A 22,003-nucleotide genomic window follows, 5' to 3' on the forward strand; every position below is an offset into this window, starting at 1 on the left:
TAACTTTGTAAAGTCTTTCCCTCCTCCCCAGTATTACATATTTAACCCCAATGACAATTAAGTGCTTTAGAATGATTAATACCGCAATAGGTTTTTGTGCAAACTGAGGTTTTTATTTAATTAACAGGTCGCCTTTGTACATCAAGTGGGACCCTTGCCCTGTTTCTGTGTTTGTATTTACACATCAGGAGACTGAACTCACACCAAGAACATGAACAATAACTATAGTTTTGTTTATAATAACTGACCATCTGAAGCAATACTCTCTGCTCACTGTGACCCTGACCTGTCCGAAACAAATGCACACTCGTACTGGAATAAGTCTGATGCCGGTCATGTTAATCGATTTATTGGGCATCTCAGCACATTGATCCCTGATTGAAGGACACAACCAAAATACCTATGAATGTATTTAAGAAAATTCATATTTCCACACACAGCCACGCCCACATTGAGAGCTATGGAAGCCTGTTTTCGCCACGGGATAAATAGTAAAATAATAATAATAATATAAATAATAATAATAAAAAATTTATATATATATATATATATATATATATATATATCTTTAAAAGGTTCTACTTTCCCCCCACAGTTCTGTTTATTTCACGCAATTTGTACTTTTTTTTTCTCAGAATTGTGAGGAAAAATGTGGAATTGCAAGATATAAACTCAGAATTCGGACTTTTTCGCAATATAAAGTTCACCTTAACATTCATTTTTTTTCCACGATACAGAATAAAAAATAAAAAATTAGGAATTGCGAGATAAACTCCGAATTCTCACAATTCCGAGTTCAAAATGATTTTTCCCCCACTGCAGAATTAAAAAAAAAAAAGGTCAGTGCGAGTTTTTTCCTGACAATTTTGAGTTTGGCGCACAATTCACTTTCCCCTCAGAATGTGAGGAAAAAATAAAACTAATTGCTGCTGTTTATCTACCAATTTTCACAATTTTTTGGGAAAAAAGTTTTTTTTTTTTTTTACCCAGAATCGCAAAAAAAATAGAGAGAATTTTTATATTTGTTTATTTTATCCTATTGTGGAAACAAGCTTCTATAGCAACTTATCACTCGCTCTCTCACACACACACACACACACACACACAAACTGAAACCCAGGACAATGTTAACCGGAAATGATTTTTTTTTTTTTCAGCTGTAATTTCATCTTTTTTATGCCTTGTGTAGTCAGCCGCTGTCACACTCTTGTGTTCGCATCTGACCGTGTACAGTGTTGGTATTCATAGATTCTTCATGGCTGTTTTTGTTTATTGTGTGCTGTACATAGACTGACAATTAAAATGATAAATGCTCATTTTTTTTCATACAGTATCCATTCAGTATTGTAATATATTTAAGATAAAAGTAAAACTTTCATTCAAATCTTGTCTCATGTGTTGTGTGCAAAAACGTTCTGGTGTACAGGTTCAGAATAACTCTCACTCTAAATTCTGATTGGATGAGCCACGGCGTACAATCAAATCAATGAACCACATCCACAACATTTTTTTTATCTTATTGCAGTTACCACCATTTTATAAAAACAATTACTCTTGAGAGGTTGTGAGTTAGAGATTAATTCTTCAAAAGTGTGTGAATGTCCTAAAAAGTTGTATCAAAACATAAACATATGGCATTTATTACACCAGCAGACAGACATCAGGTCAGTAACAGCAACAAAAGATGATCGTGTTTTAAAATTGAAATGTTAAAAATGCTTAAGAGAAAGACAAATGATATCAAATATGATTTGACATTATCACAGGCACATTTACAGAACAGTCCTGAATTCATCGAAAATGAAACTTGGCACATGAGCCTCTGCCACCTGAAAAAGAAGAGAAAACTAAAATTTCGTCTCATTTTATGTTTTAAAATATTTATAAAAAAAAATTAATAAAAAGCAAAACCTCATAGCAATATATCGTACCTTTCTGGGCAGTTTAGTGTAACGCACATAGTCCTCCAGAAACATTAATGCTCCGACTACATCTGAAGGCATATCTGGAATCTTCTGACTGAGAGGAACAGACACAGTTAAACACTTCTGTCACTATCGTGCAGAAAAAAAATTATATCAGCTTTTTTTTGCACAATGACAATTAAGAATATTTAACACAATGCAATAAAAAATACTGTAATACAAAAAATGTGATAAATATAAATATTAAATTATGTAGTATTTGTAGTGCTGCCTTTGTGTAGATTATAAAAAAAGCTTATATTATAATTCTGGTAATAAATACATATTTTGTATTATTTTACTCTATATATTTATATTTGTTCTCTCTACATATTCATATTTATTATAATTTGTATTATTTTACTCTATATAACTTGCATAGTTTTTATGTTATATTATATTTTTATTGTATATATTTTTACACCACAATGCAAAAAAATGATATTTTGTAGTTTAATAATCATTTGAATTACTTCGTTATAATCCTTTTAATTAGTTATTAGTTAATTCATTAAAATTTTAATAATAAAGGTTATCTACACAGCAATGTAGTACTTGTACAGCCTAGAGATAAAACTATTTTATACATATTAAAATTAAATTTAACATTATATTTTATAAATACTATATACTTTTATAATTTCACTTTCTATATTTTTTGTTTTAAAACTAAAAAATTTAAATACTTTTCTTAATATTTCTAAAATAGTCATTTTGTCCTCTGTGTTCTTGTTCCTCAATCATCACATACTGAAGTGAGGTACCTGGTGCACTGCTCCATTATGGAACGAATAAACTGTCCGATCAGAGCCAGGAACTGTTCAGTGTATCTGGAGTGAAACTGTTTGTGCAGCGTCAGGAGACCCAGAACCAGAGGAGCCCAATCCACCGGATCTGCAGCCTTCCTGCACGTCATACCTGTGAAAACACAAAAACACCTCCTCTATCAAACCCATACGAGCAGGACCACATGATTTTTTTAAATGACTACTTCTTTTAATCAAGAATGTATTAGATTGATCGAAAGTGACAGTAAAGACATTTACAAAGTTACAAAAGATTTCTATTTCTAATAAAAGTTGTTTTTTAACTTTATATTAATCAAAGAAATCACGGTTTCCACAAAAACATTAAGCAGCAAAACTGTTTCAACACTGATAATAAAAAGAAATGTTTCTTGAGCAGTAAATATAAGAATGATTTCTGAAGTATCATGTGACACTGAAGACTGGAGTACTGATGCTGAGAATTCAGCTTTGCATCACAGAAATAAATATCACTTTAAAATGGAAAACAGTTATTTTAGATTGTAATAATATTTCACAATATTAGAGTTCTTAATGTATTTCTGATCAAATACACACATCCTCGTTGAGCATAGTATGGAATGCCAAATCTGCCATAATTTATTTCTAATTATGGCAGGAATGGCATTCCATAGCATAAGAGACTTCTTTCAAAAATAATAAAAAAAAGATCTTACTAATCCCAAGCATTTGAATGGTAGTGTAGAAAATCAGTTACAGACCTTGGCTTTTGTTGTACTGCAGTTTTGGCAGCTGAGCGATGAGGAACAGGAAGTTTACGATGGGAAAGTAAGGCAGACGCTTCGTCGTGATGTAGATCTGAAAGGAGCGATTTCAATAAAACAACAAGAAGCGGTTTGTGTCAACAGAGTGTATCATGTCACACAGGATGCACTGAAATTGGGGTCTTTTTTTGCCAAAAAAACAAACAAAAAACTCATCAGGCCATAAAAAACATGTAATAAAATAATCACTGATATGCATAAATAACAGCAGGTCAAATGAAGATTTCACATATATACGACTCACTTTGTTTAGTGGGTTTTGGATTCCAGCGGCCTCCAGATACGCAGTGATCTCGTAGAGCAGAGTGTTGTCCTCTTTGGGATACGGCAGCGATGGATCCTGGTAATGAGCTTCAATATCAGACAGCAAAGACCTGGAAATGACCACACTTAAGGTCTTTGGCACACGGAGTCCGAATTTTAGCACGTTAAAAAATAAATACGACCAGACGTTGCGTCAATCACGTTTACACACTGCCTCCGAAACTTTCGTCGGTAATAAAAAAAATTCAAACCAGGTTCGATTTCATGCGTTTTCACATCCGTAACAAGCATTTTGATAGGAAACGATGACTAATATGTATAAAACGAAAACACGCATATGAAAATTTTGGACTCAGTGTGCAAGGACCTTTACATTGTGAGTTGTCTATGAGGGAGAAGGAAAAACCAACCGAAGTACTAAGAAATAAATAAGGAAGAAGCATCATTCCCAACCCACTTGTTCAGATTATCCAGCGCCGCAGCGAGGTGTTTCGAGTCAAATTTGCAGGAGTAGTTCAGTTCATTGGCTATCTGCTGCCTCAAGATCTGCATCTGACCCACCTGTCAAAGAATCAGTGATTGATTTGGAATATTTATGCTGAAAAAGACAGACATAATGGACAAAAAACAAACATCTCATAGATAAAAAGAAAGCAGTACCTTCATGATGGCTTCCAGATACGCTGGCCAGATCTTCTGAGTTTTGGCCACAGCGTTGACGTAGACTTTGCTTGCATTTGCTGAATATTAATGCAGAAATACAAATATATCAAGAACATTATTGTGGGAATAAGTGCCAGATTTAAAGTAGTCTATCAAACACACCTACCCACAATCCCTTTGACAGGATTGACAGCCGTCAGCAGAGCTTTAAAGACGTCAACCACAGCTTTGTCCTTCAGGATGTTCTTCTGTAGGACTGTCAGAAAATTCTGCAAAGAAGAAACGAGGAGATACTATTATTATTATTATTATGTCTTCATGGTACTCAATTTTTTAAATAATTAATCGTTAATGTTTTGATACAATTACAGATGTTCAGTTCTTTACTAAATCATACTAATATAACTAACACTAATAATACTACAACTAACCATTATTTTTATTATTATTAATAACCAATTTTTTATTTTATTTATCATTCACGTGACATTTATTGTGAAGAGGAGGGTTTCATGATATTCACTTTAGGTGTTTTAGCAATTTTTTGATAAAATTATGATTCTTACAATTCTTTAATTACCCAAAAGACCTTAAACCTTTAAGCAATTTGACTGTTTTGTTAATTGTTTCAAAAATTCTTATCTAATAATGAATAATTATTATATTAAGATTGACCTGCAGCTCTTTCACGATCATGAAACACAAGAGCCGGTCGAGTCCGTTCAGGCCGAAGGTTCCCAGCGTGTCCTGAATCTCCGAGAAGAGTCGGTTGTTGGTCACTTCCTGATGCGTCCTCATATCGTACCAGGTGTTTAGCTGATCAATGTAACACGTCGTTCTGAAACAAAACGAAGACAAGCAACGTGACACTTCTTCAGACTTTTAGCTCTCGACCATCAAAGCTTTGAGTGTTTGAAATAATCCGGTTCGCGCTGACTTACTTTGGATCTGTGATCCTCAGGATTTCCCTGCAAAGACGTCCAATAAACGTGGCAGATTCATCAACTGACGGATACTTAGGAATGGGAATGTGGGTGGACTGGAAGACGCTTTGCCAGTCTTGGATCTGAAAAGAACTGCTTTAAATCAACACTAGCAGTAAAAAGTAAAAAATAAACAACTAAATCTGAGGTTCAAATCAATAAGATACCACAAAGACAAGACCTTGGTTCTGAGGAAACTGTTACACTCCTGCTCTACGTTGTAGTTGATGATACGAGACACTTCCTCCTGCCAGATCTTCAGGCCGTAGATGCTCACGTAATCCTGAATGTATTCAAACGAGCGGTAAAACCCATCCATGGTGGCAGCCATGTCCTTCAGCTTTGGCATCAGTTCACTGGGCTGAAAGAGACAGCAGAAATTAACTTCTAAACAAACTCTAGTGAGCCAGATAAGACAGATAATATAATTATAAGACGGTGGTTTGCTCACTTTGGCTTTGGGGTTGAAGATGAGGCCTTTGTGCAGAGCGTAAGCCACACGTTTGACGAGCTCTTTCCGGATCCCGTCCTCAAGAAGCTGCTTCGGATCCACCTGAAACAGATGTGTTTTATGTTCACTGAGCTCTCATGGTATAAATAATGTTTAATATTCCATAAACACTGTAATAGGGTTAGTTAAAACATCTCAAATATATTATTTTAAACATGAAAATAAAAACATCCCGGTTTACTTTCTTATTGCACTTTTCTTGTTTTTTTGTAAATGAAAAGAAAAATGCCTGTTGTGTCTCCTTACAGAAAGGGGGATAAAGTCTTGCACAAACAGGCCAAATACACACTGAAAAAGGAGATCAGAGTGGCAAAGAGGAATTATTCTGACAAGCTCAGGAACAAATTCTCTTCCAGTGATCCTGCTTCAGTGTGGAAAGTTATGAAAGATATCACCAGATACAAGTCACCATCCCCAGCACTTTGGAGAATCAACAACTAACAGACGTCTTGAACGAATTTTATTGACGGTTTGAAAAAAACATCACCCCACACCCGCCCAGAACACCACTTCAAGAGGAAGATGAGAGACACCAGACCCAACAATGCAGCTGAACTGAAGACCGCTGAAGCAACCTGGGCTTCCATACCACCTCAGCAGTGCCACAAACTGATCAACTCCATGCCACGCTGAATTGAGGCAGTAATTAAAGCAAAAGGAGCCCCTACCAAGTATTGAGTACATATACAGTAAAAGAACATGCTTTCCAGAAGGCCAACAATTCACTAAAAATGTTTTTTTTATTGGTCTTATGAAGTATTCTAATTTGTTGAGAGAGTGAATTGGTGGGTTTTTGTTAAATGTGAGCCTAAATCATCACAATTAAAAGAACCAAAGGCTTCAACTACTTCAGTCTGTGTGCACTGAATTTATTTAATACACGAGTTTCACAATTTGAGTTGAATTACTGAAATAAATGAACTTTTCCATGACATTATAATTTACTGAGATGCACCTGTACGTGTAAACATACTTGGTCAATAAAGCTCAAAATGATCAAGGTGTAACATTCAGAGAATCTGTTTACCTTGATAATGCCGACGAGTGTGGTCTTCATCATCAGAATACCTTCAGTAAAGACTGAGATGGCATGAGTGAGTTTAGCTACCTGTCAGATGAAGAAGGTCAGTGAGTTACTTTATTATTATTAAATTAATATATGCAAGAACAACATGTTGACTCAAGGCCTGAATTCTAAGTTCAATTTAAAACACTGAGCGCAAACAGCCTGACTTTGTAGAAAATTTAGCTGCGCAAGTTAGTTATATAGAGTAAACGAATACATCTAAATATAGAGAGTAAAATAAATATTATATAGATTAAAAGAACACAATATAATGCATGTAAACATATAGAGGACAAAATAAATATAAAATAAACAAATGCATGGAGTAAAAGAATACAAAATATAATATATATATATATAAATATACAGAGTAAAAGAATACATCAAATGTATATAAATAAGAAAACTATAGATATATAGAGTACAAAGACACAAAATAAACTACATTTGTAATGTAATTGTTTTTTAAATGTGCATAGTTTGCTTGTAAATAAACTTGATAATTAAAACATGTAATTTGTTGCAAAGCGAGCATTACGCTGTTAAAAATGTGTAATTGTCAACAAGGTAATGTATCAATGCAAAAAATCTTGAACTTCATTTTAAGCAAAATATAATTTATTTTGATTTTAGGGTAGAATCCACAAGTTGTCTCAACAAATTAATTTTTTTATATAAATGAAATAAAAATAAAATGTATTATTTTTTTTAAATAAATGATTTTAAATGTTTTTATTTACTTTTTTAAAATATAAATGAGAAAATACTGCCATGCTGTAATTTTGCTGAGCAAGTATGTTAAAGTTGGCCAGTACACAGTTAGCTTCCTGAATAACAACACATTTCAGGATTATTACTGCTACTTTCAAGAATACAAAATGTATATGTTGTACCTCATAACGGGCGCTGAGTTGAGCGTAGTCCTTCAGTTTGTCTTTGTCCAGACGTGTGGGCACCTCCATAATGTCATGGATCTGCAGTTTGATGATTTTGGCTAGCGAGGTGAACATACTTTCTGGAATGATCTGCAGAACCTGGAAGCATGTTTGCAAGAAACACAATTAAAGAGATGTGGACCAAATCAGGGTAAATACACAAAATTTGAAGCAAAAGATTGAATCCCAAATCAAAACTGTTTTCCAAACCTTTCTGACATAAGCCACCAGCTCCCCAGAGTAAAACTGAGACACGCTCAGCAGATCTGGACTGTTGACCTGGTTGATTCGTAGGAGAGGCAGATCCAGCGCAGACGCAAGCTGTTCATATTCATAAAGCTCATGTTATATCTCACAATTCAGAAGTGGATCTGTTTCTAGTGTCATATGTGACCCTGGAGCACAAAACCAGTCAGAAGTAGCACGGGTATATTTGTAGCAATAGCCAAAAATACATTGTATGGGTCAAAATTATCCATTTTCTTTTACGCCAAAAATAATTAGGCTATTAAGTAAAGATCATGTTCCATGAAGACATTTTGTACATTTCCTACCATAAATACATAAAAACTTAATTTTTGATTAGTAATATGCATTGCTAAGAACTTTGTTTGGACAACTTTAAAGGCAATTTTCTCAATATTTCATTTTTTTTGCACCCTCAGATTCCAGATTTTCAAATAGTTGTATCTCGTCCAAATACTGTCATAGCCTAACAAACCATACATCAATGGAAAGCTCATTTATTCAGATGATGTATAAATCTCAATTTCAAAGAATTGACCCTTATGAGTGGTTTTGTGGTCCACGGTCACCTAAATAAACAGGCCATTCTGACTGACCTTTAGAAAAGTGGCTCTGAGTTTGGTCACCATGGAGGGGTTTGCTCTGATACTCTCTTGCATTATTGATGTGAAGCTGTGAGAAAGATATTTGGATTAGGATCCTCAACCTAAAATCTTGACGAGAAATCAAGAAGCAGCCAACGTAGCGCCATCACCTGTCAATGATCTGCCAGGCGTAGGACAAATCTCCCACTATCTGCATCGTGATGAGCACTTCCTCTTTGATATTGATGGTGCGGATCATCTGATGGAGGAACTTGCGTGTGTCCGCCAGGAACTGACACACCTGCAGGTTGGACTCCAGCTGGTGAAACTCTTGGACCTTATCAGAGAAACAATTTCATGTGAAATCAGTGCGTCACGTCACAGCACACGTTCAGATTTGTCTGTACCTCCACGAGAGCCTGAATGAGTTGCACAGTCTTCCTGCCGGCAGCTGTCGAATCCTCGTAGTTCAGGGACTCGATCTGTTTGGAGATCTCTCGGAACCAGGCCTGAAGATTCTCTGATCAAACAAATGAGCGCATGAACACGCTGACAATGATGTCTACAGTTCGCCTCCTGCATGTTGTGGGACCGCAAAAGCATTTTACCGTTTTTCTCCACCCTGGTGAGAGGTTTGACCCCAGAAAACACCTCGGCCAGCTCCATCATTCTCTCTGATCCCTCTTTCTTATAGCTCTCCCACTTCAGCTGCTTCTCTGCCAACATCTGCTTGAACATCTGAAAAATCGCACAAACCGATAGAAATTAATAACAGAGTCCCAGAGTCTCTAATGCTCACCACGGCTGCATTTATTTGATGAATAAAAATATAGTAAATAGTAATATTGGTAAGTGTTATTACAATGGCTGTTTTCTATTTGAATATATTTTATAATTTATTCCTGTGATGCAAAGCTGTATTTTCAGCATCATTACTCCAGTCTTCAGTGTCACATTATCCTTCAGAAATCATTCGAATATGCTGATTTGCTGCTTGAGAACATTTATTATTATTAAGGTTGAAAACAGTTGTTAGAACGGTTGTGCATTAGTAGTATTATTTAAAAGTAATAAATTGTTGTTTTTTTTTTTTACTTACCAAGGTATCAATTTAAGATTGAGAATAATAATTATTTTTTAGATTTACCTCTTTGAGTGTGAACTCAAACTGGGCCGTGTCCAGCAGCAGCTGAAACAGAATTTTGGGATTGTATTTGGAGTCGTTGATGATTTGATCCTTGATCTGACGCAGTCTCTTGTTGTTTGGATCATAAGCTTTAACAACAAAAAAAAATTACTTAGAAAAGCATTTTGATGCATTCCTTCAAAATTAACTCAATAATCAAAACATCTACCAAGGGTTCCTTAACAAGGGGTCCAGAACCCACCGCGGGGCCTCAGCAAACTTCCAAGTGGCCCTCAAGATGACTTAAAACTATTTAATTCACCCCCTCAACAAATGTCATTTTTATTTAATGGTCTTCAAAAACAAGAATATTTAAGGAAGCATAATTTTACAAGTGTGATTTCCAGACCTCAAAAATTTAAATGTATAAAAATCGTAAGAAGTCTTGGAATTTTTTAACAACGAATATACATTTCTTGTTGTGCCAGATTCTAAAATATTTAATCAGGTAGAAATTGCTGTTTATGCATAAAAAACAACTGTAAAAATTCATGCATTCAGTTACCGAAACTTTTTATTTTAATTTAAAGGGGTCATGTGACGATGCTAAAAATAATGCAATTGATGCTAAAAGTAATGCAATCATTGCAATTTATTGTTTAAACCGTTTAAGGTTTAAAAAACATTATTTTCCATATACCATACATTATTGTTGCTCCTCTCTGCCCCACCTTTCTGAAAAGTGTTGATTTTTAACAAGCTCATCGTTCTGAAAAGCGTGGTGTGCTCTGATTGGCCAGCTATCCAGTGCGTTGTGACTGGCCGAATACCTCAAGCGTGTGACAGAAGTGTTACACCCCTTACCATATTTGGAAACGCACAGCATCTCCACGACATGGCAGAGCCGGTGGCGGCAACAATACTACAGCAAGAATAAAAGTTACGCCTTCTTTCTTTTGGGCGGTGTTATGCAAATCTTCCAACACCGTGACGTAGACATGTGGGGACGTGTTTGAATGAGGCATTTTAGGAAGGCATGGGCAAGTCTTAACTTTTATAAAGAATATCTCTTTTGGCTTGAGACTTTAGTCTTTGCAACTTTACGGATCTTATCTATGCATGAACAGCTTGCAACACTCCAAAGACAAATAAAAACTTGAAATTGCATCATAGGTATCCCTTTAAGCTTTGTTATTACAGCAGAAGTACCAGAAGTATCTGGTCTATTGTCTTTGAAAACTATTGTCAAAAAGGCTGACAACTGCTGATTTCAACCTTTACTGGCGCATGACATCTCACCAGACTCTGCAGTGTGCAGCATCAGCCAGCGGATGGCAACATTACAGTCACGGAGGCAGTTGAGCAGTTTGGGAATGTTGTCCAGGATGATTTCTTCTCTCAGGAATCCCTCCTTCAATAACTGCTGGACCTGCGGCCGCAAACTCTCCACACTGGCAGCGTATCGACCGGCCTGAGAGGAAAAAACAATGACTAAGTGTGAGTCCAGAGTGACTGGTTTAGATCGAACGTGTGTGAACAGATGACCGTACCTGTTCTTTGATGTTGGCTGTGTCCAATGTGTAGTTCAGGGCTATTTTAGCAGCTTTATATGGTTCCCACGCCTCCACCAAATTCACAGTGATCCCCATATATATGCTTATAACCTGACAATTTAAGGTTGATATTGCAATAAAAATGTATACATCACATTTTGGGAATTGAGATGATTAATACAGCCTTCTCACCCAGTTGTCAGGAAAGTATTTGTCCACGATCTCTCTCATTTTGGCCTGTTGTGTGTGCAGGATGGAGGGGGTGAAGTATAAGCAGACACACAGCATAGCGGCCTGCGTTGCCAGCGCTGTACTGCGGTGCTCCGGCAGAGGATACGCAGACACCTACAACACAACAGATGAAACATTTACATAACATGAAGCATGATTAGACAAGAGTTATGTCTAAATGAAGGATTTTCAAAAGTTTGATGCCACAGACCCCCGAATATTTGAAGAACCTTTTTCCTAAAAATAAATGCAAGACAGCATTTTCATGTATTAAAACAAATCTGGAAAAATATAATATATACAAAGTATATTTTTTTATTCAGTTTCTTGTTATATTTTATAGAACAACATAATTTGTCATTAGCAACTTTTTATTATTATTTTTAGATGCTGTTTTACATATTTATTTGTCTTCTTTTTTAAATTTTTTAAATAAAAATGTCATTATTAAACTTATATATGTATATCTATTTATCTATCTATCTATCTATCTATCTATCTATCTATCTATATATATATATAGAGAGAGAGAGAGAGAGAGAGAGAGAGAGAGAGAGAGATATGTGTATGTATATGTGTGTGTGTGTTTACACTATTTTTCTTTATTCTTTTACTTTTCCAACTTTTAACTAAGTTTCTTGTTTTTTTTGTGTTTTTTTTTTTTTGCTTTTTATCAGTCAACAGAATGAAATAATTAGTCAATATCAAATTATTATTATTATCATTGATGTTTTTACACATTTTTATTTGCACATCTGGTTAGTTTTTTACGCATTTTATGTCTAAAGAATAAAATAATTTGTCATTATCAAACTTATTTCATTTTTTATTTTAATATATGTATGTACACTATTTTCTCTGAACCTTTCCAATTAATTTTTTTTTTTTTTGCATTTTATCTGTCAATAGAATTAAATATTTTGCCATTACCAAACTTATTTTATTATTGCTATTTTTTTTTTTTCCCCACACTTTTTTCTGAACCTTTCTGATTATTTTATAATTTTTTTTGGCATTTTATCTGTCAATAGAATAAAATAAGGACCCCCAGCACCCCCTTGCAGCCCCCAGTTTGAAAACCCTGATCTAAATAACACCACTGTCTTGCCTGGTTGTAAATGTCATCAGAGCGGAGGCGGCCGATCACCATACTGATGAAGGTGGGGCTGATGGGAACTCTCTGGAAGTAGCTCTCAGGGTAGTTGGGTGGCCGTTTGGCCCCCGGGTGGCTGGAGTATCCCGTACTACGCAGGAGCTTGCAGATGTCATCCAGGTTGGAGTCGCCCGAGGAACGAGCAGCACTGAGGAGATGAGAAATATTGTTAATTCAGTATCACACTGACGTGCTTGTCCATTTGTTGAGATGTTTCACCTCAACTGAGCTGCTTGTGAGCTGTTGAAACCAATGAGATGAATAAAAATACAAAGGTATAAAGTAAGATACCTATATCTGTAGTAGGACACCAGCATCCTTTCTCTCACCTCCCCCTCCATCTTCTGATCAATGACCAGTAACATGACTCCATACAGGTACAGAGCCTCACACTGACAGAAATCACATGCATTTATAAACTCATTTACCCGGTTTAACTCCTATTTGTATTTAGGCAAGCAGAAATCAGACTTTACCAGGAGCTGTTTCCCATCTTCATTCAATAAAACAGTTTCTAGTGTTTGCTGAATGTAGACCCCTTCATTGAGATCATCCAAGTACCTTCAGAGGAAACAATTCATTGTTTTTAAATGAATAAATAATTTAAGATTTGATTTAGGAAGAAAAATTACATCAGACCTTTGCGGCAAAGCATAACAGAGGAACATTATGTCAAAGAAATGCATTTCAATAACTGCAAAACTAAAAGTGCTTAAATGTACCCCTGATTTCAATAAAAATTTAGCCAGCCACAATTTCAGATATGTTGCATTTGAAAACAACACACACCTTATCAAGTCTACAACATATTTATGGACACTCTCAAAGGCCAGGTAGAAGCGCGTTAATATTTCAATGTTATTTTCCCGAAACTCCTCATCCAAATCCTGCAGATCTGGCTTTGCTTCCAGTTTACTCTCATAATACTCCGGACCCTAGAAAACACAAATTCATATCAAAAACATACTTACTATAAATCCATCTGATCATCTTAGAAAACCCAGATCAAGTTCATTTAAGAATACATAATTAAAAATGACAATTAGGATACCTTAAAATAGCTGAAATCACAGATGATGTCTCCATATTTCTGCTGGTCGCTCTTGTCTTTGAGTCTGAAAACAGCAGGAATAAATTCTGACAGTCTGAGTAATTCTGCTATGATGGCATTTCCTCTGGACACAATCCTCAGGATGGCCTGACCACACAGGTTGTTCTCTGCCAGGAAGTCCACCATGATGAGGAAGAAAACAGCAGATCTGCTCTGATCAAAGATTCATCCAGTCTCCTCAGTGATGGCCAGATCTAATGATATTCAATCAAAAACATTACTTTTGCATACTACCCACCTCCTATCATTACAGATGCACATACAGTCATTACTCTGACCTCAAATTATGTGTTTTCATAATATATTTCAATAAAAACCTTTTGCTCAGAGTTGATCAAACAGCGCTCAAACGGTCTGAATTGCACCAGATACGGTTCACTATGAATGAAGCGATGCACTATAATAGCCAAACCCACATATAGAATAGATTTTGTTTGTTGAATTTAGATTCTAGTCACTCACCCTCTACAGATCAGACACTTCCTGTTTACAAATCACGTGAGTGTCACGAGAAGAACTCATTGGTCGCTCCGCCCAGAGCTAAAACTGCTTCAAAATAAAAGCCTCACAGTTAACGTTTTTAATATTAAGATGTATATTTGAGTGATTATTCAGGATCTAAGAGTTGTTTTATTATATGCCATTTGAGTATTTTAATTCAGAAACATTCAATACCCTTTTACGTTTATATATTCAAAGCGACAGCCACTTCCAAAAATATCATTACCATCACAATAAATATAGCCTACAGGCTACATTTCATTATATTAAAAATCTCATTAGTACGGTCTCATTTTTTTTTCAACATTTTAACTATGCAAAAGTGCCCCTGTCTGAGGAATCACTCAAGCAATAACACTACTTTACATAGTATTCTTCAATATAGAGAAATATTCACAGAAAGAAGGTGTATATGCCCAAAAGTAAAATTAATAATCGCCCAGTAATGCAGTGTTATAATTTACTATATAAAATATTTCACGCCATAGTGCCAGTATGATATTTTATAATCTTGTCTCAGTTATTATTGAGATTTGAAAGAAGAATGTGATGCCATTAGGACACTTATTGAAAAGACCAACTTTGAGAAGAAAAAGAACAGCATACAGCATTTATTTTTTCATTCAAATTTATTGTGTTGTCCTCAAACAAGTAGAAAATATATATATTTAGTCTAAAACAAGCGAAAGCCTATTAAAACAGTTCAATTAAATTAAAAGCATTGCACAAGGCCTATGGCTCTGGGAAATAAAGCTTTAGCCACCACAGCAGCATCTACAGATTTTAAGGCTCGTCATGAGTTTCACATCACAATGATGATTCCAGATCTGTATTACTATTATTGGTGCATGTAAAAATCAGTTTTTCAGAGCCTAGAAACAGACAGTCTAATCTGAATCTGACCGTTACTGAAACACTGTAGTTTAACGCTATTGGTGACAGCGGAAGGAAGCATAACATATAACTGTGGTTTGATTCTAAACTAAAATGCATTCAAAGCAAGATCCCAGTAAGGCTCTCAAACTCTAAAAAAAACATGTAAGGATTAGTTGTTAACTGTGGAGAGGACACATTTTGCTAAGTTTAAATGTGCTATTTTGTTCAAACAGTACTTACCATGTTCACAGAGGCACCTTTGACCTCTTGCCTATAATACACTACAGTATTCACAGGAAAATGCAGAGGTTTGCAAGCAAGTCAAATGAATTTACCAAAAAATTAGAAATCCAGGACATAAAAACAAAAACTACAACACAGAGCTCTTAAAAATCTGTAAAATGTCGGTCTCAAACCACACAAGAATTATTTGAATGACCACCATACACGCAGACCCACTCGTGTAGAGGTGAAATTTAACAGCACTATAAATACAAACTTATAAAAGGATTTAAACTACTGGTTGAACATAAAGATATATGTACAAACTGAACACTTTTTTCCTCCATCATTCTACTAAATGCCAGATACATGCTGATATAATGAAGACGTTGAATGTCTTACACAGGGGGCGATATTAAAAGTACCAGTCATAGTGCTGTTTTCATGCACAAATATTATAAAAAGACAGCCTCAAATTACACCCACACTGTAATTATTCATCAACAGTTCATGTTTCGTTTAGTCCTATAAAACCAAGATATTAATGAAAACCAGAAACACATATTCCTCAAGAGACAGAAATTCTGCAGCAGTCATAGAGAAGGAAAACATAACACTTCGTGATTAGGGCAAATACACATTATGTTTTCTTAACATGATCCGTTAAAATGTGTCAAGCGACTAAAAGTCCCTTTTGCCTACAGGCTTATGAACTGTGTAGAGGAGAAATCTGAGGGAGACCTTACTTCAAAAATGAGCAAACAACAACCAAAAACAGGAATTCCCCATGTTCCCATTTAATTTTAGAAAATACTTGAAAACTGTCCAGTTGAAAAACTGCAACAAAGTCACATCACCCGTTTATTACAACCATTACCGTAAAATAACTTTCCCCACAAGACGAGTATTAGCTGTTATTGTTTAAAGATGACCCCCGTAAATGGCAGTCAGCAGGACTACAGGAACACCTAGAACTTCCTGTTGGGACGTACTGTGCTGTATATCAGATATCCACAGTCAGTATGTAGATGATAAAACACTGGGAATGAGAGATAAAACACTTTCGTGTCACTGAATTTGGAAATTCGATTTGAAACGTTTGGTCTTGCCCTACAAAAATAAGGTGGCTGGTTGCATTTAAGTTCCGTAAATCACGGTGGTTGACAAAGTGCCTCATGCGTCTAATTAGCTATTGTGTCCATTATTAGGGGAACCATAACATTCAATACTATACCTTTGGCACTAAGTGTTCTCCATTTGACTAAATAAAAAAAGCCCATTTAAAAGACCCTATAGAGGCTTAGGATACCTTTGCAAGGGTTAAGGTGCATGATCAAATTAGGTAGACATAAGTTCAAATTGTATGCATGACATTATTAATATTATTCAAGGGATCGCTGCACTTCAGAGCCGCAGAGAAAAAAAAAACCCTGTTAATGTGAATGATTTCTCAAGGTTTGAATGTAATCAAATATTCTGACCAAAAACAGTTCTCCTCAAAGTTTATGCTAAAAAGATCTTGTCAAACCTTATGTGAAACTACGTAAAATATAAGCAGAATTGGTGCAGTGGTAGAGGGCATGTGGTCGAGACCCAACACAGTCATGGTTTTTCACCATGGGTCATTGCTCAGAATAAAGCCAATTCAGACAGATCACTGACCCTCAGACACAGACAACGTTTTTCGAACGCTCTGTGGAGGCTCCCAGGAATCGCTGTCATCAGTGTCCTCATCATCTTCATCACCGTCTTCATCTCCCAAAGCAGGTCCTTGCTCCTCAACCACAGTCTCATTTTCACCATGTGACTCATCCTCCTCCTCATCTTGTTCTTCATTTCCCGTTTTATCTTCAAACGGGTTGGTACCCATTTCCTCCTTCCGATGCATCTCCGCAAACCACTCCCTCACCTGCTCGTAGCTCATGTTAGACTTGGCGACAAGCTCATCCAAGTCCTGTTCGTTCAGAAACTTGTGCTTCAAGTAGTACTCCTTCAGAATATCCCGTCCAGACTTGAACCTGATTGGTAAATTCTTCTCCAATTCTGTGTGCTTCTTCGCTTTTCTATTACGGGTTCTTCCCCAACCACGATTTCGAATCCTCCGTTTTCTGTTTTTGTTGCCATTTGTTCCTCCTGCGTTTCCACTTTGATAATAAAAATACCACTTCAAGTTGCCGTTCTTCCAGGCATAGCGTGTATCACCAAACCAGTTGACGATGTAGGAACGAGGCAGTCTGCTTTCCTCAGCCAGTTGGTCGTATTCTTCCGTCGAGGGCCACTGGGTGCGAACGAATGCAGTCTTCAGAACATGAAGCTGCTCGGGAGTTTTCTTAGTAACCTTCTCTTTGCTCAGCCTCTTCCCTCCGGGTGGAGTTTGGCTCCCCTTCTTTTGGGATGTTTCACCATCTGCTTTCGACTCTGAGGAATCAGGCACAGGGGTTTTTCTTTTTTCTGTGAACCAGGCGTCAATCTCACGTCTGGTAAGTTTGGTATCGGCCCTCAGTCGGCTGAGCTCTTCATCAGTTGGTGTGTCACATTTCTGAAAGCTTTCCTCTAGGACCACCAACTGCTCTGGTGTCTTTTCTTTAAACTTCTGCAGGGTAAAGTCCGGGAAGGGGTTCCAGGTCTTGGCGCGCGTCTCCTTCTCTTTGACAGGCGATGGCGTTGGAGACTGTGGCGTTTCGTCGCTAGAGTCGATAACAATGGTGGCACTGCTACTACCCCTGGGATTGTCATTCGCGATGAAGGCGTGGCTGTTCTTAGAATTGCGCTGGTTGTATCGGGTGTCGCTGAACCACTTTTTAATCTCACCTTTGGTAAGGTTGGTCAGCTTCATTAGCCTAGCTATCTCTGCATCACTGGCAAACTGATTCTTCAGATAGCTTGCTTTCAATTCAGCCAGCTGTTCCTTGGATTTCTTAGGCCGCAGGCCAAAGTGATCGGCACTGAGTGCAGAGTTCTCCTGAGGGGTCAGCGATGGGGGCTGAATGGTGGTAGCTCTTTTAGTTTCACTGAGCGCAGGGCTTGTTTGATTGGTTGCGATCTTGGGCGTCTGGCTTTGATTGGGCATTCCTGCTACTGTCAGGGTTATCGGGGTGGTCACTGGGAGGCTATTGGCCGTGCCAACCTGTGTCAGAACCAGACCTGGCTGCCCCACAATCTGGCAGGTCTGAAGAATAGACTGCAGGCCATTAGTGGCGGAAAGATGATGGGCCGGGATAACTGTGATGGTCTGGGGAACTGTGTGGACTGTGCCATTAAATTGCTTCCTCCTGGCTTCCTCAACCTCTTCTGGGGTCCAGCTAACGCCATGCTTCAAACGCTGAGCAGAAAACCAGATCTTTATCTGCTCCTCACTGAACTTGGTCTGGGCTGCAAGTCCCATGATTTCAGACACCGACGGGTAGGGGAACTTTTTGTAGGTGTTGACCAGGACTGCATTGGAGTCCATTGCAGCATTATACGTGGGAATACTACTTATTGGTATTAGAAGTTGAGTTTGAGCGCTTTGCTGGGCCTGCAAGGCAGAAAGCACCTGGGCCAAGCCGGCCGGAAGAACCATCGCAGGGTTCATAACCAGCTTCTTCTGATCTGCTACCAAAGGGTTTGAAATATTGACAAGAACGCTGGGCTTTACAGACTCTGTGAGCAATGGGCTCATGAGTTCTGGTGCCATGGAAGTGCCCATTACTGACGCTTCCAATGGCTCCAGTTCCATCTCACTTTCAGTTACTGCCTCGCTTTCACTCGTGCCTTTTAGAGACACAGCTATTCTCTTGGGTTCAGTTTTGCTTTTCATTTTCATTATAGGAGTCTTGCTGAGAGGGATTCCAGTAACTGAGGGGTCATCACTATCCTCCATCTCTGTCTGCACAAAACCACCCACAGCGGTCAGATCAGAGATGGGCTGCTCTAGTGGTGTTTGAGCTGAGAGTTTTCCTGAAGAACGACAGTCCTCACTCGAGAAATGGCTCCCTTCATATTCTGTTGAAACAGTAAAAGGATTACCCTGATTAGAATCAGTAGTACTGTGCATAAGTGTATGATAGGTAAAAAGTACATGACATTTGACTCCTAACCAGCTGCAACCGTCAAAAGCAATGTGCGACAAGAGGCTGCTTTGTTTTTTTTTGGGATTCTGCTAGGTAGCCCCACCCACTGTGAAATGTCATTAATCCAAAATCTCACTCAACATAGCTGTATATTAAACATCAAAATATATGTATATATTTTGCAGTATCTAAACTTTAAATGTGAACAATAAAATTACTTGTCGCTAGAAACCTGTCATGTTGCACTTGGTAAGGACACAGCACTATTCCAACCAGGACAAAAAAAAAAAAAAAAAAAAAGTCTTTAGAAGTGAACTTCACCTGTCTCTGTTTCCATGGGAACCACTGCTCCCTCAGTAGGACCGTCTGCCATACTCTCGGCTCCTTCATTCCCTTCCAGGGCCTCCATATCAGGATCTTGCTCTACGACATCTGACGGGAGCACCATGCAGGGGGTCGTGGACTTCCTTCTGCTCGACATTGTGCTTGTGAATGCGAAAAAGAAAATATAAACTGGCCAGAACCTTCAGGAGGTTGTATTTATATGTTACACATTAGTCCCATTCCAAGATTTGAGCTCAACATCCTGAAAGACACAGAGAAACAAACACAAACACACACACACACACACACACGCACACACACAAGACACTGGTTATAATGTAAACATGGGACAGTTGACATATAATTAAAAACATTTACTGATGCATTCATATACACACTAGATCAAATTACCACACAAGTGTAGTGTCTTCTGCTGCATTCCACTCTTAAACCCAATTATTTAGAAATCAATGCTAATCCAACACTTCAGAATCTAGGTAGTACTTTACAGTAAGGCTGTATCTGTTAACAATACATTAAACATCAGTTAATGTCAACCTTTTTATCTGTTATCTAACATTTGGTATTTATCTATAGCCCTATTATTTTTGTGCATCTTCATACATTGTAGTGACCTACAGCTGTCAGATATATATTTTTGCTGAATATGTACTTCATGTTTGTTTTTCTAAAACTAAAAATCTGCTTCAAAAACACCGAACATGAAATAAAAACTGCCAATAACTCCAAGATATGAGACAGCAATTACAATTATTTAAAATACATAGTAACATGTTTATTGTGGTTTGAAAAAGTTTAAATGATTTGTAATATTATTAATAAAATTATTACTAGTAATAATAAATGAAAAGCTTAAAGCATCAAAGTTATTTTCCATAACACATTTCTAACATTAAAAGATGTGCATGTTTACTATAAATATTGCATTAAGAAACAACATAAAATGAAAAACAAAGCGTTTAGAAATTAACAAGATTAATAAATGATATAAACGACACAATGCATTAACCATTGTTAATGTGTCCGGTCCTTTTGTGTCACGATATAATAGGCGTCAGCATTGGACAATAGTTCAGTTGCAGACTGAGAATGTCAGACGTGTTTAGGTGCGTTTTGAGCGTGTTCTCTTAAAACACTGTTGGCACATATGATAAAACCATGATAATAAATTACCATAATCAAGAACTTAATCGTTATCATTTTACCATGGTACTACCATAAGCACCATGGTATTTACCGAACTACCTTTGAGTACCATGGTAATGGTACAAACATTTCAGGAAAGCACTATGGTGTTTCCAGATAACATCACTGTACCATGATGCACTGTATATGTATGGTACCCCAAGGTTACTCAGAAAATTACTATGGTATTCCCATGCTACAAAGTATAAAAACAACATAACAGCACGGTACTTTTGTTAGTGAGGGAGCTTCAGGGATGCGTTGGAACTCACCGGCCGCGGGGTTCAGTGTCAGATCGCGGCTCTGGGTGCGAGTATCCTCCGGTTCAGTGGCAGGAAGAGCGGAGGCGAGGCGGACCGAGACCCGCCGCACGCAGAGGGGGGAAAAACCTTGGATGGACCGGACAGATGCCACGCCGTTTCTCTCCCTGATGTCTCCGTTACTCTGTTATTTGGCCGGGCACACTGCGCAGCTGTTTTATGGGTCTCTCAGTAAATCCAATAATCATCTGCGCTCATTTTAAATGGCAGTTTTTAATGATCATCAGGCGTCACCGCTGTCAGTGTTATACGTCGTGACATCATCGCCAGGCGACTCCCCACCGTCACGTAAAATCGGAGTTAAAACAACATTTTTGGACGTCAATTTAATCAAGAGACTCACACAGGACCTTGTACGGGTCCAATACACACACTTGTGGACTTTAAAATTGTTCATGCGCTACGAAACTAGAGCATTGACTATAGAAACGTACAACCTCCAAACTACGAAACTGTCCAATCAGAGCCAACGTGCAGTCACGTGACCCTCATGCATCTCTGCATAGATTCAAGTGGAATTT

General features: G+C 37.3%; 2 protein-coding genes across 5 annotated transcripts; both read right to left on the reverse strand.

Moving 5' to 3' along the window:
- Positions 1-1,010: 1,010 nt before the first annotated feature.
- Positions 1,011-14,497, reverse strand: LOC306886877 (WASH complex subunit 5). Of its 3 annotated transcripts, XM_079444230.1 has the most exons (30): positions 14,444-14,488; positions 14,299-14,359; positions 13,922-14,175; positions 13,660-13,805; positions 13,347-13,431; positions 13,162-13,262; positions 12,826-13,018; positions 11,679-11,831; positions 11,484-11,597; positions 11,233-11,404; positions 9,955-10,082; positions 9,416-9,545; positions 9,215-9,327; positions 8,978-9,144; positions 8,820-8,895; positions 8,188-8,298; positions 7,936-8,076; positions 7,004-7,084; positions 5,917-6,018; positions 5,647-5,826; positions 5,424-5,548; positions 5,158-5,320; positions 4,649-4,751; positions 4,480-4,559; positions 4,277-4,380; positions 3,800-3,929; positions 3,493-3,589; positions 2,729-2,882; positions 1,932-2,019; positions 1,034-1,829 (listed from the first exon to the last, which is right to left on the reverse strand). In XM_079444230.1, the coding sequence occupies exons 3-30, from the start codon at positions 14,105-14,107 to the stop codon at positions 1,773-1,775; spliced, it is 3,480 nt and encodes a 1,159-aa protein (XP_079300356.1). In that variant the 5' UTR covers positions 14,108-14,175; positions 14,299-14,359; positions 14,444-14,488; the 3' UTR covers positions 1,034-1,772. The 3 variants fall into 3 exon arrangements, with proteins under 3 accessions (XP_079300354.1, XP_079300356.1, XP_079300355.1); XM_079444228.1 differs by lacking the exon at positions 14,299-14,359 and having other exon boundaries at positions 1,011-1,829; positions 14,444-14,497; XM_079444229.1 differs by having other exon boundaries at positions 14,299-14,488.
- Positions 14,498-15,102: 605 nt separating this feature from the next.
- LOC306887480 (zinc fingers and homeoboxes protein 1-like) lies at positions 15,103-21,877 on the reverse strand. 2 transcript variants are annotated; one of them, XM_079445224.1, is made up of 3 exons: positions 21,435-21,877; positions 19,954-20,218; positions 15,103-19,564 (listed from the first exon to the last, which is right to left on the reverse strand). In XM_079445224.1, the coding sequence occupies exons 2-3, from the start codon at positions 20,111-20,113 to the stop codon at positions 17,235-17,237; spliced, it is 2,490 nt and encodes an 829-aa protein (XP_079301350.1). In that variant the 5' UTR covers positions 20,114-20,218; positions 21,435-21,877; the 3' UTR covers positions 15,103-17,234. The 2 variants fall into 2 exon arrangements, with proteins under 2 accessions (XP_079301350.1, XP_079301351.1); XM_079445225.1 differs by having other exon boundaries at positions 19,954-20,117; positions 21,435-21,723.
- Between the last annotated feature and the right edge of the window lie 126 nt (positions 21,878-22,003).

This window comes from Barbus barbus (assembly GCF_936440315.1).
Source record: "Barbus barbus genome assembly, chromosome: 21".
Lineage (NCBI taxonomy): Eukaryota > Metazoa > Chordata > Actinopteri > Cypriniformes > Cyprinidae > Barbus > Barbus barbus.